This window comes from Thermobia domestica, chromosome 12 (assembly GCF_964235325.1).
Source record: "Thermobia domestica chromosome 12, izTheDome1.hap1.1, whole genome shotgun sequence".
Taxonomy (NCBI): domain Eukaryota; kingdom Metazoa; phylum Arthropoda; class Insecta; order Zygentoma; family Lepismatidae; genus Thermobia; species Thermobia domestica.
In genome coordinates this window covers 226,510,461-226,529,949 of record NC_137465.1, presented here as the reverse complement: position 1 = coordinate 226,529,949, position 19,489 = coordinate 226,510,461, and the positions used below count along the sequence as shown (strand labels likewise).

General features: G+C 36.3%; 2 protein-coding genes across 2 annotated transcripts in view; one reads left to right on the top strand and one right to left on the bottom strand.

Moving 5' to 3' along the window:
* Window positions 1-5,106, top strand: part of LOC145665876 (ABC transporter G family member 20-like) — a 111,976-nt gene extending 106,870 nt beyond the window's left edge. Inside the window, exons 17-18 of the mRNA XM_081732988.1 lie at window positions 2,785-2,871; window positions 4,801-5,106. Coding sequence (XP_081589114.1) covers window positions 2,785-2,871; window positions 4,801-5,015 — 302 coding nt within the window. The 3' untranslated portion in view covers window positions 5,016-5,106. The remainder of the gene's footprint in view (window positions 1-2,784; window positions 2,872-4,800) is intronic.
* A 2,612-nt stretch (window positions 5,107-7,718) lies between these two features.
* Window positions 7,719-18,546, bottom strand: LOC145666278 (general transcription factor II-I repeat domain-containing protein 2-like). Its single transcript, XM_081733341.1, has 2 exons — window positions 18,376-18,546; window positions 7,719-9,395 (listed from the first exon to the last, which is right to left on the bottom strand). The coding sequence occupies exons 1-2, from the start codon at window positions 18,544-18,546 to the stop codon at window positions 7,719-7,721; spliced, it is 1,848 nt and encodes a 615-aa protein (XP_081589467.1).
* Between the last annotated feature and the right edge of the window lie 943 nt (window positions 18,547-19,489).

Genomic DNA, 19,489 nt, shown 5'->3' with positions numbered 1-19,489 from the left:
TGAATAAGTAAAGATAATCGGTCAGTTGATAGAATAGGAAAGGGGCGAATCGGTGGACAATTGCGTTTTCTAGTTTGAACAAATTGTGTTGGTTGAGCTATTAGAGTAATGTTCAGGCACAAGAGACAACATTATTTTAGTGAAAATTAATTGATGTCAGCGATAACTGTTTTGCAAATGTAGTAGTTAGACTTGTTAGTGAAGAAAATTATCAATTAGAATTTATACATAAATTAAAATTTGAGTTTGTGACTTTTTGGAGTTAAAGACATTTTACAATAAGAAATTATATGGATCAAGTTTATCTACGTGTCAATCTAAATTGGGGCCGTTAAAATTTGACCAAGAGAAGGCTAAAACGCTTTACCCATACTTTCTGTTCGAAATATATTTACACGCTTTCACATTAAAGAAAGAATAAATTCTCTAAATAGGTAACTTTTACTACTATTAAACTAATATCATAAATAAAATAGTCGTTTGAGGGTTTAATTTTGTAAACAGAACTTAGGTTCTAATAGACTATCTAAAGCTCTAAGGAAAGTATTTCCGTAACAAAGAACAAGATTTAAACGAAATTCTATGCTAAAACAAAAATAGGTTTGCATCCATTTCTTAGTTTATGATACTTTTTTCTTGTCTGTCAGTTTGAGTTTAGTCGACCAGTAAAACATATATCAAGGTATAAATTTCAAGCAACTCGAGAGGTAGTTAGGCAACCTATAATGGATCTTTTGGTATTTGGCTTGCATAACTTACATTTGCTGGCTACCAATGAAATGTTGATTTCGTAAATTAATAAAGAGAGCTATCCTCAAACTGAACACTGAACTCATAAATAATAAATGCTGTATCGGGAACAGGTCAAAACTCCCACAGCCAAAACCCCCACACTCAAGAAATGTCAAAACGCCCAACAAACGGTCATAACCCCCACACAAATGGACAAATCTCCCAAATACACGAACGGTCATAACCCCCCACAGCCAAAACTCCCACACTCAAGAAATGTCAAAACGCCCACACAATCGGTCATAACTCCCACACAAACGGACAAATCTCCCAAATGCACGAAAGGTCATAACCCCCACAGCCAAAACCCCCAGACTGGTAATCGGTCATAACCACCAACGGTCATAACTCCCACACAAATGGGCAAAACTCCCACATGCAGAAATTGTCACAACTGCCACACAAATGGACAAAACCCCCACACAATCGGACAAATCTCCCACACTCTGAAATGATCCTGGTTGCATGTCTTGCCCTTGTACTTTTTAATAACATTTTTTATTCCACTTAAACTGATGTTGCAACTATTCTTCTTGCACTGTTTTCTAATGACAGAAACATTAAGTCATAAAGAGCCGCAACAAAGACGTGCAATCACGATCATTTCAGAGTGTGGGGGATTTGTCCGATTGTGTGGGGGTTTTGTCCATTTGTGTGGCAGTTGTGACAATTTCTCCATGTGGGAGTTTTGACCATTTGTGTGGGAGTTTTGTCCATTTATGTAAGGATTATGACCGTTGCTATGTGTGGCTATTTTGTCCATTTGTGTGGGAGTTATGACCGATTGTGTGGGCTTTTTGACATTTCTTGAGCGTAGGAGTTTTGGCTGTGGGGATTTTGACCGTTCGTGCGTTTGGGAGATTTGTCCATTTGTGTGGGAGTTATGACCGATAGTCTGGGCGTTTTGACATTTCTTGAGTGTGGGGGTTTTGACCTAGACCCGCTGTATATACATTTTTTGTTGTGGAATCTATAACAGTAAAATAAAGCATACTTGACCAAAAAATCGTAAAATGTAAGGGAAACTGAATAATTTTCGTTTTATTCATAAGGCCGGTTTTTTATGGAAAAAAATTCTTTCCCCCAAAAAGCCGGCATTTTTGCATTTGTACTCACAAGTCATTAAATATATGGACCTTATAACATCTTCACAAAGAAAACAAAGTATAATCACTGTCTAGGAAGAATTCTTGGCGCTTTTTGCAACGTACACTGCGACATATAAAGGTTTCTTGACATTATGTCGCTGAATAAATATACAGGCGTAACACTATGATTTTTTGTGAATCCATTTCAAATCTAACCAAATTTGCAATCTTAGTCATATATGTCGATAACAATGTGCATTGTAGAAGATTATGTTGCACAGTACTAATTGAAGTTTGCGAAAATATAGAAATTTCATTTTTTCAAATAGATATTTCTATTCTAACGTCTATTTGAAGGCTGGATGGAATTTCCTCCTAAAACAACATACTGAGACCAAAACCATTGATAAAATTTGTATTAATTCCGTGTTTCTCTAGAGGGACTGTGCGGAAATTTCGGCAAAAAAAAAAAAAAAAAAAGTGTTCATCTCATCCTCACAATCCCGTGCTGCCTTTGGGAACTTTAATTCTTAGATTTCATGGTGCGAAAAAGCTACCCTAGGATATCAAACGCCAACTTCCCTCTTAAGCCAGAACAGTAGAGCAAAATAATGAAAACCATTTAGGCCTAATTGTGAGGTGACTTACAAGTGGTATAATTTGGAAACAATTTAATCATTCATAATCATAGAGAGAGAATTCTAATTAAACATTTTAGTGATTTAACTATATATTTACAGATTGTATTTCGTAGTAATTAGTTGATTTTGCTCTCAATTAATGATCAAGATTGTATCACCCATTTTTTCTTAAAGTATTCTGCTTATAATAGAAAATTCATTATCTTTAATATACACAAGATATTTTTAATCTGCGAAACCTATTTTTACTATGATCTTCACAGGTTATTTTATGTCCACTCTCTTTGATGATGAGAACAAAGCAATCCAAGGTGCCATGGGAAGCTTCTTTCCATATTTGTGTTTAAGTGGTAAGATTCTAAGTCGAGTCGTAATATATTAGTAGCGAATTGATAGTATGTTAACATAATGGTACATAAAAATCATATTGTACGAAAGATTGTTACTGAAACAACTAATCATAACATTAGAATTTATTTATTAGATTGAATTCAAATATTCCTACAGAATGTATGGTGAGGATGTGACGATATTTTGTCAGAGGGAGGTTGGTCTAAGCAAAATCGCACCAGCATATGTTTTATTTCCCTTCGTTTCCGAGATAGGAGATATTGATACAAATGATATAATTATTAATATAAATGAATACGCGATAATTTGTTAGGTAAATTATTTCAGGTTACTGACGTTAAGTTGAGTATGGAAATACTATGTATGCAAATAAATAAATGAAATAAAATAAAATAAAACAGATTCCTTTGACAAATACACAGCCCATGACTCTTTGCTAATGAAAGTTTAGTGTTTCATTCACACTTTTTTTCTCGAGTACTATTCGAGAAACTAACATTTTTCCCTCCTAAAATATTGTACGTAATAACTAAATGTTTGCACACATGTAGTTTGTTATATGGCATTTATCCATATGCCATCTTTCCAAGAATTACAACTCGATGTTTCCTCCAGTACTTTCTAGACACTGCCTCAAACAAATAGGTAATTTTGCTACCTCTTTCCTCAAGAACTCAGTAGGTACACCAATTACTACCTCATGGATCTTATTCTAAAGTTTGCAAAGGGTTTGTGGTTTGCTGCGATATACTTCTTTCTTGTTAGCCTACCTTCATAAAAAATCGCATGGAGTGAAGTCTGAACTTCGCTTTGGCCATTTGTGGGACCCCAGCGACCTATGTAGCATTCTGCGAATCGTTTATCAAGCATTGTCTTACAGGCAAGGTGTAACGAGAGCGAGCTCCATCTTACATAAATAACAGTTGACATGACTCGTCCTATTCAGAAATTGTAGGCCATACAAAGTTTTCTAACATTTTTAGGTATCTTTTAGCGTTCATAGTATCTCTCAACAGACATTGCCCAATAATACAGGAAGAGGTTAATCCACACCACACTGTCGCTTTCGGCTTGCCTGCATATTTACAATGGTTTCATTGAGATATCTTCTGCCCAATAATGGCTATTATGACTATTAACGAACCCTCTTACATGTAACACAGCTTCATAACACCACAGAATTTTTTCAAACAGGTGTGGATGATCTTCATGCCATGCGAGCATCATTTCACAAAATTCAACACGTCATTCGCAATTATCTGAATACAATTGTTGGACATAATGAGGCTTCCATTGTCTGTAATGTAACTCTTTGTAGAGAATTGAACGCACAGAATACTTTGTAATGCCACTTTCTCTTGCAGCCTGCAAAGTTGAATTTGAAGGCCTTCGGTCGAACATCTCCCTAACTGTTTACACCTTTTCTTATGATACTGAAGATGAGAACGCACCTGTTCTCTTAATGTTCACGAAACTTCCGGTAGTCATTAATTTTTTGTGGCAATTTTTAATTGTTTTTATCCAGAACAGCTTGCCTCCCATGTTGACCCCACCACCACCGTTGGACCTGAGCCACATCTCAAATTTTGCTGCAATTTTGACTCTCTCTCAATGATAAATCGTCCTGGCATCCCTGTAGTTTCAAAGGAGCAGCAAAAGCTTCACGGGATCTGAAGAAAATGAAAAAAATGGCATACTTTTGTCTATGAAAGAAGATGACTTTCATTGCTATCTGCGTATAATGTTTCTAGAAATTCACAATTCAAAATAGGGAGTTACTTTCTGCCTATCCCGTAGTTTCGAATTTGTTCTAAAACCCAGAACATTGTGTTTTTTTTAAAAAAATATATATATATATATACGCGTGCATTTCAGTACTTCACGTTTTAAGATGATTAGTTCTGTATTAATTGCAACATTTCTTTTAGGTATCATATGGCCTCTATCAGCTCTACCTAAGTTCTGGAGAATTGTAGGATATATTCTTCCAATTACTCTTCCCATTGAAACAATTCGTAATGTACTTCTTAGAGGATGGGGCATGTCTGATTCCGGTGTCTGGCAAGGATACGTTGTAGGAGCAACATGGTCTATCGCATTCTTTCTCATGAGCATAATTTCCCTGAAAATAAGGTTTGGGTGAAATAGCAACCCAGATACTAAGTGTTATGAACTATAAAGAGAAGCATCTTCTAGTGTTGCATTTTGTATTTTTAAAAACAGCAAAATAAATTATGTTGCTGAATTGGATTTATGAATTTTATAACATTAAAAAACTGTTTTTTTTTCTATTGTAATATTGCTCTGCCTTTTTCTTCGATTATTAGTGTCAACCATCTGCAGCTCTTGTAGAAAATTGAAAAATTACGAAAATTAATACACTTTAACCGAAACATGGGTTTCTGAGACTCAGTGGTAAATTTTAAAATACAAAGGTGGCACCCCTGCTTGCTTGTGAAAGTTTAAGTTCGTTTAGCTTATGAAAGTATACAATATAAGTCAAATAAACTTAAACTTTCACGAGCAAACAGGGGTGCCACCTTTGTGTTTCAAAATGTACCACTAGGTCTCAGAGACTCATGTTTCAGTTAAAGTGTTAAAAGAGAAATAAATCTAAAAATGGTTATGAAAGTTGATAACAGTAAGTTGTTACGAAAGTGTATCATTTGTCAGCATTTGTATACATTTGTTAGCATGAGAACATACTCATCATTCATAAATTTAAAAATTAAAGGCATGATTTTACTGAATTGTTTGAAACAGATTTACATTTTTTCATTCATCTTGCACGATTACCCCATCAATAACTTCTTCATTGGATGTTGCACGTCATTATTCACGGAGAATAATTTATTGTTTACGTAACCAAAAACCATATTACCAATAACCATGAACTAATTATTACGTGTAAAGTTATTTGTATTCTTGTAGCTCCAGTTGTCGATTCGTTTCCATTCGGTGTCGCTAGAGGTCGTAGTAGAGAAATAGAGCCATTCTGTCTGCAGTAGCCCGCTGTTGGCAATTATACACAAGATAAACTGTGAGAGCTGGCGATTCTCATTCACTACAGTTGGGAATTTACCGTTCAATTGAGTGGTAATAGAACCCGTTTGTAGTGATTATTTTGACCTAAGAGAGAGCTACTTAATCACAAGAATCAGTGCTTTTTATCGGGTTTCTTATTAGAATTCTAGCTCCATGACTCACATATCAATCCATTGAACAGGATCAATCAAAAATAGTATTCATTATTTTAAAATGTTGTTATGAGTTAATTAAGCACTACAAACAATTTATTTATTTTAGTGTTACCAGTGGTAACGGGAGTTACATGATGGTCACGCTCCTGAACAGTGGTGTCGGGAGAAAATACAGGGCTAAGAATAATGTTGGGTGTCGCTATTCAGGGGGTCATTTCTTTCTCGAACATAATGACAGACATGTGTTTGCCCGTACACCTTCTATTTAGTAGGAATATCTAGCATTTATTTCCACTCGCCCTCACTCATCCTTGAAAGCAATGAGCTAAATATTGCGATCGCCTCTTTGTCATTGTTGAAGCTAGTGTAATTAATGTCTCGAACAGTCATGACGTCATCTATCCTGTCCTTCGACTTTTGCCTGGCCTGAGATGTTCTTCGATATATAGAATACCATATTCTAATCATATAGAGCAGGCCTGTCCATGAATTGGCTCCCGGAGCCGAAGCGTGAGCGTGCACGAGCGGAGACAAAAACAGGTGAGCACAGGTGTTGGTAGCTTCGCCCCGTCCACTGCATCCGATAAGTGTTGCCAACCACACATGATGGCAAAAAACCTACGGCCAAGCCTGGTCAGAAATTCGCACGATGTTGAAGCATTGAGCAGACGCAGGCGTGAAATGTGCAGGTGTGCTCTCCCCCTCCCCATTTCGAAAGCAGTGACGCGAAAACACTGCAGGAAATAAAATTGGTACATTTTTTGGTCGAAGAAGACGCTTGATAGAGGTTACAGTTAGCGTTGAAGTAACTAGCAAATGAACAAAAAAAAAAAAAAAAAAACGAAAGAAAGAAACTAATATTAAACATGTCAGCTTACAGACGTAAAACCGACTACAAAAATCGGAAACGAATTGTTTCAGACCTTCTTTGCTTGCTTACACAATTCGTGACGTTGTATTACATTAGCACTCGGTCTGTAACTTGTCAGTCGCTTCACGTTTGCTAAGTTGTAAACGCCTTTCGTTGCTAGATTGATAGCAGAACGACGGGAGGTTGAAAATAATAATAATAATAATAATAATAATAATAATAATAATAATAATAATAATAATAATAATAATAATAATAATAATAATAATAATAATAATAATAATAATAAGATCGTGTTCGAATTATGCATAATACCTGCTTGAGTTCTGCCGTAAATTGCCACTGGATGCTAATGTAGGCAAAGAAACAGAGATGAGGAACAGAAAATCAGATTTTTTGAGTAGATTTTATTCGAAAATATATTATTCAATTAGAAATCATCCAAGTAGTCTATACTTATTAGGTTTCCGTAGCTACAAAATATAAACATTGTAATAGCTTTTATAACTTACCACAGAAATCCGAGATCGTAGACAAAGGTCCCAAAAGAAAAACACTTGTTGCACATTCCCAAAAGTTCGAAAAATGCAATCACATTTGCCGAAGCGTACTCAAGTATCTTAACGCCACAAGAGACAAATGTCTGACAGTAGCAAATCAAAATCCAAACCAACAGAACACGAAAACGCACAAAGAGGCCGAATGTGTATAAAGTTAGAAAAACAGAATAAAAGAAAATACACTATAAACACTAATAACTGACAAGTGTTTTGCTTCAAGCCTTGTTCTCTGAGGCAGATGTACCGCACAATTTCTTCGTAAGTATCCCTATACGAGGTGATATTGTTTGCACACAGCTTAGACGTAACAAACATTCTAGGTGATGGTTGGACAACGAACTTCTTTGGTTTGATTTCGTCAGTCGCATTTTTGAAAATAATTGCTCACACACATACGTCGAACCAAACATTGACATAATATTGGCAGCATTTCTATGCAGTCGCGCAAATCGACATCGAGGGAAATTCCTATAGAACTCTTGTAAATTGCTTTTCTGATAGAATTTCTCTTTATATTCCCTGTCGCACACTAAGTCTATAAGTTCCAACTGAACATCAAAAGGAGCGTCTTCAATGTTTGTAGAGAATGGGGTGGCAAATACCCTGAAACTCATCTCCAAACATGTTATGTCCTCAAATCTGGTTTCAAACTCGTCCTTAAGGCTAAGCAGCAAACTGCGGTAATGAGTCAAGTGAAGAAGTTTACCGGACTCTTGTAAGGTGCCTAAGCTGGGAAAGTGAACCAAAATCTTGTTTTCAAATTGCTGCGCCCAAAGGGATAGCTTCATTTTGAACGCTTCGACGCGATCGCAGATATTTGTAATTAGCAGATGTTGACCCTGTAATGAGAGGTTAAGAGCATTGAGATGAGTAGTTATGTCTGCCAAAAACGCAAGGTTGCATCTCCATTGGTCGTCTTTCAGTTCTGGCACGGAATGATCGTTCACATCGAGAAACATATCAATGTCGTTTAGTAACTGAAAGAACTGGTTTAACAAGTTCCCACGGCTCAGCCAGCGCACCTCAGTATAATAAGGTATGTCTCCGTATGCACTATTTAGGTCTTCGAGGAAGGATATAAATTGGCGATGTCTCAGTCCATGTTTTCTGAGGTAGCTGGTGGTACGAACTACAACGTTCATGACACCGTTCATTGTTACACAATTTGCACACAACTGTTCCTGATGCAGCATACAATGAATTCCCCTGATATCATGCGACACCCCAAGCTCTTGCAGTTTTTGTTTTAGTCGCGCCACGAACCCTGCTTGCTTCCCATCCATAGCAGGTGCCCCATCGGTCGCAACAGAAACCAGTGTATTCCACGCGAGGCTTGTATTTTCGACACTTTCTTCAACACACGCAAGAATGTCAGCGCCCGTTGTGGTGCCCTTCATAGGTACTATGTGCAACAGTTCCTCTCGAATCTCCAGATCACTATGTGCACCACGAATAAAGATAGCAAGCTGCGCAGTATCTGTAACATCCGTACTTTTGTCGAGCGCCAGGGAAAATGCAATAAACGTTTTCGAAAGTTCCAATAGTTGATTCAAAACATCATCTGCAAGATGTTCTACGCGCCGCGTAATAGTTTGTCGGGAAAGTGGAACCGATTCGAACTGCTTTATTCGAGATGGACAAAAGTCTTCTGCTGATATTACTATACACTCCTTTATTAGGTGTCCGTCTGTGAAAGGGCGCAACAATCTTTCAATATGCAACGCAATTTTGTAACTCATCCGCACAGAGGCTTCACACGTTCTCTCCCCGTCTTCCTTTTCCGATGCGGCCTTATTCTCTTTCAACTTCTTCAATTCTTCTTTGCGAAGATGTCCCTCAAGTTCCCCGTATTGCTCCACGTGATAAGTACTGTAGTGACGTTGAAGGTTGAACTTTTTAAATCCGTGTAATGTTTTAAAGCACACTAAACATTTGGCTATACCGTCTTCTTCGACAAAGAGATAATCCTCCTCTCACTGCGTGTTGAACTTAAGTGTAGGTGTAGGGCAGCGTCGTTTCGCCATCTTACCGCTTTGAACTCTTTACAATGTCTGTGCTCGATACTGGTCTCTATAAGCAGATGTACACAGGGGGAGTTAGTGGCTAGATAACTAACGTATTATGTATGTAGGTGCCAAAACTGGAAGCACGGATGATAGTAGGCTGAGCATAAGTGGCACTAGTCGCTGTCTGCTATACACTAGTAAAGCTGTTTCGTCATGTACTTAATCTTTACTTTTGTTACTACTACTACTACTACTACTACTACTACTACTACTACTACTACTACTACTAATAATAATAATAATAATAATAATAATAATGCGTATTATTATTATTAGTATTAGTATTAGTATTATTCGGACCAAAGAGGGATGAAAATGGGGATTGGAGGAAATTCATAACGAGGAATTACATTAGTTTATACCGCTCACCTAACATTGTTAGGGTCATTAAGTGTAGAAGGCTCAGGTGGGCAGGCCATGTAGCCAGAATGGAAGAAATTAGAAACGCTTTCATAATTTTAACTGAAAACCCAATTGGAAGAAGACCACTAGGAAGACCTAGGCGTAGATGGGAAGACAATATTAAGGTGGATCTTGCAGAAATAAGAGTACAGAGTAGAAACTGGATCCAGTTGGCTAAGGACAGAAGTTAGTGGAAATATTTTGTAAACGCGGCATTGAACCTTCGGGTTCCATAGGCCATAGAGTTAGTTAGTTATTATTATCTAAAAGAAATGTTCAAATGTTGTTAAAAGACAATTACACAGAAGAACTGAGTTCCGACCAAACACTAATTTGCCGGAAGGAAATTTCAGTACAGTCCAGCCCACTTTAAGCGTTATCCGTGCAACCCATGTTTCATGTTCAAGACATTGGGAATAATTGTTCGTATCATTCAGTTGGAACGTTTCCTTCCGAGTTTACGTTGTTACAGCAGGCCTACAACATTGTGACTTTCAAAATCAGTCAGTGACTATCGAAGAAAGATAAGCGTGTAGCTTCAGTCGTTGATATGATTTAACATTCTTTTTCACTTTTAACAAGCCACCGGCAAGCAACCAGCCAGGGACAATATAATTTTCATTATTAAAAAGACACTCCTTGTTAAAAAAAAAAAAAAAAAAAAAACACTAATGGTAGTCGCTAATGGTCACTTAAAAATGGAATATCTCTTTGGCTCTGTTAATATTTTGTTTGATTCTTTGCGATCAAAGTATATTTAAAAGTGGAGTAAGAAATATTATTCTTCCTATTGATGGTGTAATAGTGGCTTCTAATCTCCACAACCAACCCCTTGCTAAGCCTATTCGTACACACATAAATGCATAAGCTAATTTTCTGGAGATAATACTTAGATAATTACAAACAAGTGCTACAGTTTTTTTTCGTATCAACAGATTATCTCTTTTCCTAAAAAGCGAAACAACATAATATAACAAACCCACACTCGGATTAAGAACTTGATTATATATATATTGAAAACTGCTATCCATTGGGCAAACTAGCAAATTTTTATAAATGTAAGCGATGGTTTGAAAATCTTTGAGTTTTACGTCCCACTGTTATGCCGGTTAGGCTAAAGGAGACGATGACTATGAGAAATGAGTGAAATGGTGGAATAAAGAAAGTGGGAGGAAACGGGAGAACTCCGAGAAAACCCACGAGCACGGTGTTTGTCCACCACAAAGTCCGCACGGCGCGAGCTGGGATCGAACCAGGGACCCCAAGCACCAGAGGTGAACGCTCTACCACTGAGCCACTTTTTTTTTTTTTTTTTTTTTAAACTTCCTGACTTATTTTCAACTTCAACCACTTTTCAGGACTACTAGACACGACAGGGACACGAACACAGAAACATCGAGGACATTTAAAATTTCACCCTTGCTCTTCAGAGGGACTCGAACCCCCAATAGGCTTCACCGCACGACCATCAGCCTAACGCCTCAGACCGCTCGACTACACCACCGGCCACCGCGCCCCCCAAGCGATGGTTTGGTTCCACCACATCCTTCTTTAACAAAAGGAAAGAAAAAAGAAGAAAAGTAACGTACATAGTTTATCATTTGATTGCTGTTACAAGTTTGTGTTGTCTATAGTTAATGGTTACCACATTGTAAAAAATGCTTTACACTAAATAGCAACCAGTTACCATACATACTTTTTTTTTATTTGGTAAGCTAGTGATTACCGCCAAGGTTGACAACACTTTCGCTCCTCTAAGGACGAAACCCGAAGATGCTGGAAGCACGAACAACGGTATTTGCACGTAGAATGCTCGTGAACGTTCACGAGGAGAGTTTCCACTATCTGCTCGCCGTGGCCAGGGCTGATATAGAGCCTGATGAATTTAATGAAAACACCTGAAAGAAGTACATAAGTGGAAGATTCAAATGCCATTGGTCTATCTTTCGTCCTCTGGTAAGCCATAGAATGGAGTCAGACTGGTCGTGAATGGTACCAAGTGGAACATTACACTATCTCATATGCACTGCATCACTCATTTCCGTGAGTAAGAATGAATGCGGAAATCTGAACCGATTTCTTGTCTTCAGAACAGACCACAGATATGTAGTTGAAGCGCAATATCACTTTTTATGTTTCTATATACAAGAATGCGTAAGGTATTCGATAAAAATTACTATGCTAAATTATCCTAGCGCAAAATAATACATGAGGCTAATTTTACCCCCACTCAGATCAGAGGGACCAAAGTATAGAATATTATATAGCGCAGTACTTTAATAAACACATGTAGCGTATATGGCAGCGCAAAAGCATTTAGAGAAGGAATGACTTAGTATATAGTTTATGAAAAATTCCATGAATTTAATAGGATATAAGTATTTCATTTATTGTGTAAGAATACCCGATAAATTTAATATAATTTAGTTTTTGTTACATTCAAATCCGACAAGAATTAGCAGAGTAATAGTAGAATGTTTTATATTGCTTATACCAGCATTAACAGAGACATATGAATACAACGACACACAATCAGATTGCTTCATGAAACAAGACATCAGCGTATGTATACATGGAGAAACAGGAAATAATTCTTGAACTCTTGTCAACTTCTCTCTCTTAACATAATCGCCAGGAACTTTGAGAGTTATATAGAAGAATGACAGAGAAGGAATAAGTAACGGCGAACTAACATATCAGTCGGCTTCGCCTACCACATAGTTATCATTATACAGCGCGCTCAAAAAGTCTCTATACAGCTGAATTGTCACATATTCAAGCAACGAGAAAATTATTTTACTCAAAATTTATTATATTTTATGGCATAAAAGCACTATGTACAGGGCGTAGCATATACACACACATTTTAACACACATTTTCACAGCAAATGTTGGAAATGTCCCCCATGAGCCTCCAAACATGCTTGCACACGTTTCTTCTTGTTCTCAAATACTCTCACAAGTTGTTCATGTGGAATGCTATGAGCAAAATATCGAATAGCTGTTTCGAGTTCTTACAGCGTGTGGAGATTCCCTTTATAAACAGAATTCTTTGCATAACCCCAGAAGTAAAAAATCCGGAGGAGACAAGTCAGGAGACCGAGGTGGCCACAATCCCTTTGAAATTATTCGATATCCAAAAATCTCTTGCAGTAATCTCATGGATTGGCGAGCTGTATGTGCTGTAGCGCCATCTTGTTGTATCCAAGCATTACGAATTTCGTCTTCCGTTAGTTCTCCCATGAACTGGTGAATAATTTCACAATAACGAGTTGAATCTATTGTTTATCTGAAAAATATGGGGACGACTATTCTTCTTCTGGATATTGCAATCCACACCCCTACCTTCTGGTCATGCAGAGGAACTTCATGTATGGCGTGTGGGTTTTCTGCACACCACAAACGTGAGTTCTGGGCACTGACGTAACCTGATAAATGGAACCAGGCCTCATCAGTAAAAAAAAAATATCCAAAACATTGTCAGAGTTGCCCATAACAAACCGTGTAGATCATTCACAATACTGCACTCGTTTTACACTGTCGGGAGGAAGTAACTGCTGCACCACTCTCACCTTATACGGGATAAGACGCAGTTTCTTACGAACCGCCTTTTGTGCCGTACCAACACTTATTGCTTCTTCCTGGGCAAGTTTTCGAAGTGGTTTATGGGGGCTACGTTGCATTGCATCCGATATGTGTAGCATTTTTTCTTCATCGAGCACTGATGGTCTACCACTTCGATCATAGTCCATTACCATTCCAATGTCTCTAAATTTATCGATCAGTGCCTTTACAGTGTGACGATTCGGAACAGGTATATCCGGAAACCTAGCTGCAAACTTATCTTTGACTGTCTGTTTGTACTTACCTTGTTCATGGAACACATGTTCAACCAGGAATATTCGTTGTTCCAAAGTTAATACCATTGTTTCAGAGACCGCTAACTAGATGCAATCACTTCAACGTCACTTTGCCGACTGGAATCTAAGAAAGGAACTTCACGCAAGGCGATAATATAGCAGTGTTGCAAACCTTTGCATAAAATTTTATTTCATGTGACTTTGAATGCGACTTTGACTTGCCAAGATTCAGGTGTATAGAGACTTTTTGAACGCTCTGTATTTAACGACGTCACATGCTTCAGGCAGTTAATACTACTTTCTTTGCTTAACACTTAGTTTTGATGAACATACTCTCGCCATTAATAGCCTACCACGAGAGAATATGTTAAGAGAAATATTTAACACATGCTAGTTAACATTAGTTCTATAATAGTTTTCCTCTGTTAGAGGTACTCAATCAGTGTTTCTAACTTATATTTTTTACAGAAACTTCCCATAATACTTATATATAGAGATAAGACATTGAAGCTTAGGGAATGAATAACTAATAAGGTGATAATTTTAGGGGTAAATAAGAAAAAACTGTCATTCGAGTTGGCAACATTACCTCGTCCTTAATGGACTTGGAAATTCAATTTAAAAATTGAACAAGAATTTTAGGAATGATCCAAACAATGGATCAAAAATTATGATCTTGGTAAATAATTAGTTTATGGATCAGAGGTCACCCTATCTTTGAACAGCCCCGAAATCGAGCTTTCATATTTTTTACTGAACAAGCATATCATACTGAGTTAAATGGTAGCTTGGGTGTGGCTTCACTACAAGTAGTTATCCAGATATAAGGCGTACAAGAAAATTTTTGATCGAATTATATTGGATTTTTTTGTGCATTTTTGGACTAGAGACCACAAAATTTTGAACAGACCTTAAATCGAGTTTTCTTATCTTTTACGAAATAGGCACATTATACTGAGTTAAGTGATAATTTAGATTTGGCTACACCATATGTAATTCTCTAGATATAAGTCGTAGAAGAAAATTTTTGATTCCAATATGTTGGATCTTTTGATGCACTTTTGGATCAGGGGTCACAAAATTTTTGAACTGCCCATAAGTCAATTTTTTAATGGAATAAGCACATCATACTGAGTTAAGTGAGTTAAGTGATAGCTTGGGTTTGGCTACACTACCTGTAGTTCTCTAGATATAAGGCCTACAAGAACATTTTTGATTGAAATATATTGGATCTTTTGATGAACTTTTGGATCAGGAGACACAAAAATTTTGAACGGGCTCTAAATCGAGTTTTTCTCGTATTTTTTACGGAATAAGCACATCATACTGAGTTAAGTGATAGTTTAAGTTTGGCTACACTATATGTAGTTCTCCAGATATAAGAACTACAAGAAAATTTTTGCCTGAAATATATTGAATCTTTTATCCAAAAATCTTAATTTTCTCCATTTTATATTGGCCGATTTCAAAATTCAAAAGGTAATCGATAAGATATGCGATATGTAAAGAACAATAATCAGTATTTTTTTTCGAAAATCAAAAATAAACCCGTAAATCCCGAAATTCTACTTTATGCTTTAGTTTTATTACTAGCCCAATGTGAAATAAAATATATCTACATATTAAGTGTAAAATTTATTTTTTAAAATTAATAACATTGTTTTGAAAAAATCAAAGAATAAACCCTTAAAAGTTCAAAATCCCGGAATAAGCGTCATACTTCGCTTTTGCTTTGAAAACTAAAAATATCTGCATATATCGTAAATTTAGAAAAGTATTTAAAGAATTTTTTGAAAAAATTAAAAATAAATTCGTCGAAAATTTTGTATTTTCGAAATTTTTGAATTGTACTATATTTGTCATTTTATTATCCGATTTGGACAATTCAAACAACATTTAACAGAGGGTTAATTTAATTTTTGTTTAATACATTACAAGCAGCGTACGGCTGAGAATAACATTCTAATATCGCTTTTATGGGTATCGCAGCATAAAAAATCATTTAAAGTTTTAAAGTCATATTAATTATAAATGCGAATATTGATAATGGAATCGTCTACTTGCTTCATTTTCTATAAGAAACAATGATTTCTTAACCCTTTCCCCTCGAATTTGTTTTGACACAGCAAGCTGTACAGCTCGGATTTATTTTGAGATATACCCAGTACTTGAGTCGGCCAATACAAATACTCGTAGCCCCCATTTGTTTGGCTTCTGTGGGTTACTAAAGTGGCATGCGAGTAATTAAAGCGTCAAAATTAGTGCGGGGTAGCCCCGACATACGAGCAGAAAGGGAAAGTCTCGAATGTCGGGGCTCTCGCCGCATTCGAGGGAAAAGGGTTAAGTTCGGTCATAGTTCATAGAAAATAAACATCCATTGATTTCGAATAAATTTGGGTGCTCTCTTGCACATGCTTTTCAATTACATTAAAATACTTGTTAGAATGAACTTCCATTGAATTTCCATACTAAGAACTTACTTATTGCTTAGAATATTTGAAGGGTAAGGGAAAAAAAGAAGGAATGTCACAAAACTGCATTTTCGAGAAAACGGCGTTTTTATATTTTAAACTGCGTAAAAAAGAATAGGGTAGTCAAATCTTTTGACCCTTTTTACATGGACATTTCGACATCTACGCATGCATAGCATATACTGTCAATTAGTACCAAGAGTCAGCAACAGATAAGACAAAGCACCCGATAAAGCACTCACATGGACATTCCCTGTTTCTTCCCCTTACCCTTCATTTGTAAAAATTTTACTTTCTTTCACTTCATCTTTAAAGTATAATTCGTGCTTTGCGAATCCATTATCTAAACCTTCAGACCTTGATATTTTAGAAGGGCTTCTTCGTTTTTACATCTTTAAGTAACATATCAGTATCTTCATTATATCTCTGTGGTAGTAACATTTTATATTTTCCATCTAAGAGTTGAAAAACTATTTTTCTTGTATAGTGTGTTTTTAATTAAGTTCCATAATTTTATTTGGCAAGCTTTACCTATTTCTAAATCTTATAATTTAACAGGCCTTAAAATATTAATACCGTTCTTCTTGTTTAAATAAAATATTTACTATAATGAAAATCTCCAAAGAATTTATTGATTTCCATTAACACAGAACAAAACAGTTGGATAATTGTCTTTTGGTCTAGTATATTTTATTCCTAATACATCTTTATATCACTTATATAACTTTAACTATATTACGAAAACACTACACAAGAATAGTCCTAATATGTTGGTACTTAACAACTCCACTTTTTCTCTGAAACGTCTGCCTCACTCCATAACACCATTCTTACTTTTTCCTTTATTCGATTCATCAAATTCCATAAAACAAATTCCACATACTAATTTGTTCTACCACGTAAAGCACAACCCGTAGCACGTACATGAGCAAACCCATATCACTAAGACACACTAATAATAATAATAATAATAATAATAATAATAATAATAATAATAATAATAATAATAATAATAATAATAATAATAATAATAATAATAATAATAATAATAAACAAAAGATAACACCAGCGGCAGCTATTCTCATGACGCACAACGTCCTAACTCTTTCACCTAATAATAATCACTAAAACGAGACAGCATGTCAAACAAACAAACTCATTGGGCAAGTTGACAACCAATCAAAGAGCGAGAAAAGTTGCATTTTCGAAGTCAGCGCCCAAAGGTCATCAGGTGACACCTTACGTGTTCCACATTTAACACAGAAAAATTCCTTTAATGAGGAGAAAGACAGTTGGCACCTGCATTCTTCTCCAAATGTATCCCACAAGGAGATAACAGATTTCTCTTTAACAGACAGTTCGTATCCAAAGATATCCTGAATTCGATGTTTCCACAATAACATTTGCTAACAATTTTTCCGCTAGTAAATGCTAATTATTTGAGGAAAGTACCTAAATATGGAATACCGTTCCATTTTTTTGGCAACTGTAGCTCATCTTACACGATTCTACATATAAAAAATGTGTGTGCATTCTGTACACATATAGTAATAACTTCTACCATTTAAAGTCAGTCAATAACAAAAAAGATACCCCAAAAATAAATGAAAATGAAAACAGTACAAAATAGTTACTTGAAAAAAAGTGCTCTAAATATGGAATACCATAAACAACTCTCATGAAATATACCAGAATGTTTTACATGCTTCTAATATAGGTATGCTAAGTAAAACAAAGGAAGTTGCCAATACAAATATTTTAATTACATTATATAAAGATGCAAATATTCCAAAGATTATTTGAAAAATGCAAAAAAAAAAAAAAAAGTAGTAAATGAGCAAAAGAAACAGAACCAAAGAAGCAAAATTTGCAAGGAGACATTTATATCTTAGAGTTGTAAACTTAGGTAAAAGAAAAATTATTAGATATGCTGCCTAGTGTTAGATATCCTGCAAAATGTCCAGTGAGAAATCTATGTCTATTTACAGAAGTCAGATATAAACACCTTTGTCATATCTAGCACACTCATTGTGAACCCAGGATTGGCACATCATACACATCACCCACTCTCACCGCGCTTATCTTCAGAAAATGTTGATGAGCAGAAGAGGCACTCAGCGTCTTCTCCTGTCTCTGGTTGATCATTATCGGGAATGCTACTAAACGTTGATGATTGATCATCATATGCGCTGATGGATATAGATGTTTCGGAATCTGAAGTTTCACTTTGGGGACGACTGTCATCACATTTGTTTCGTAACGTACTTTTCGTGCATTTCTTAGTTAATTTTACCTTTTCTTCTGTTTCTTACCCTTGTTTTTTTGCACTGTTCTTCATTTTTAATTGTTTTCCACTATTGATAGCTTTCACAGACTTCTGTAACTGATTTTTGTAAGGTGATGAAGTAATTATGACTGCAGAGCCAGCCTTTCTTCCTCTACTTCCTCTTCTTCACTGCGGGCACTGGTGATATTTGCCATGGAGTTACACTGCTGCCAGATGGCCCACTTGCTGAAGCTTCAATGGCGATTGGACAAGCAGAGGTAGGAGAAAGGTTGTCTGAAGTATATGGGAGAGAAGTGTTTGACATGATTGATGTAGAAGGAGGAGGGAGTCCAGGTGAAGGTTCTAAGCCTAGTAGTGGTGTAGGAGGGGAAGAGAGATGTCGTGAAGGTTCAAAGCCAGATACTGATCTATATTGTTGTGCGTACTTTGCTTCAAGAAAGTCACTATCATTGAAAATGTGGGGATTGAGGGGCCAAATTCCCGTCACTTTAAAACCATTAGTGGCATTTGAAGCAGTTTGTGCTTTCACATACGCTTTTCCAAAGAGTTCTCCTACCTAAAATGCAGCAAAATAAAGGCCGCACACAACCGTCTTCTGTCCTAACAGTTCTCATCCAAATCCTGATATCTTCACTGTAGTACGTTTTTAAGGGACTCATGAAGGTTCTGTCAAGAGGCTGCAGTTTGTGCGACGAATGTGGAGGAATACAAACTAGGGAGACATCATTGCTTCTCGCCAAATATAAAGCTTCTAAATTCCTCGAGTGGGTATAATGGTCATCAAGAATGAGTAACAATGGAGAGTCTTCAGATGGCCTTGTGTGTTTAATAAAATGTCTGAAACATTCAGTGAAGAGATTACTCTGCACCCACCCAGAAGGATGACACGCTTTAATAGAT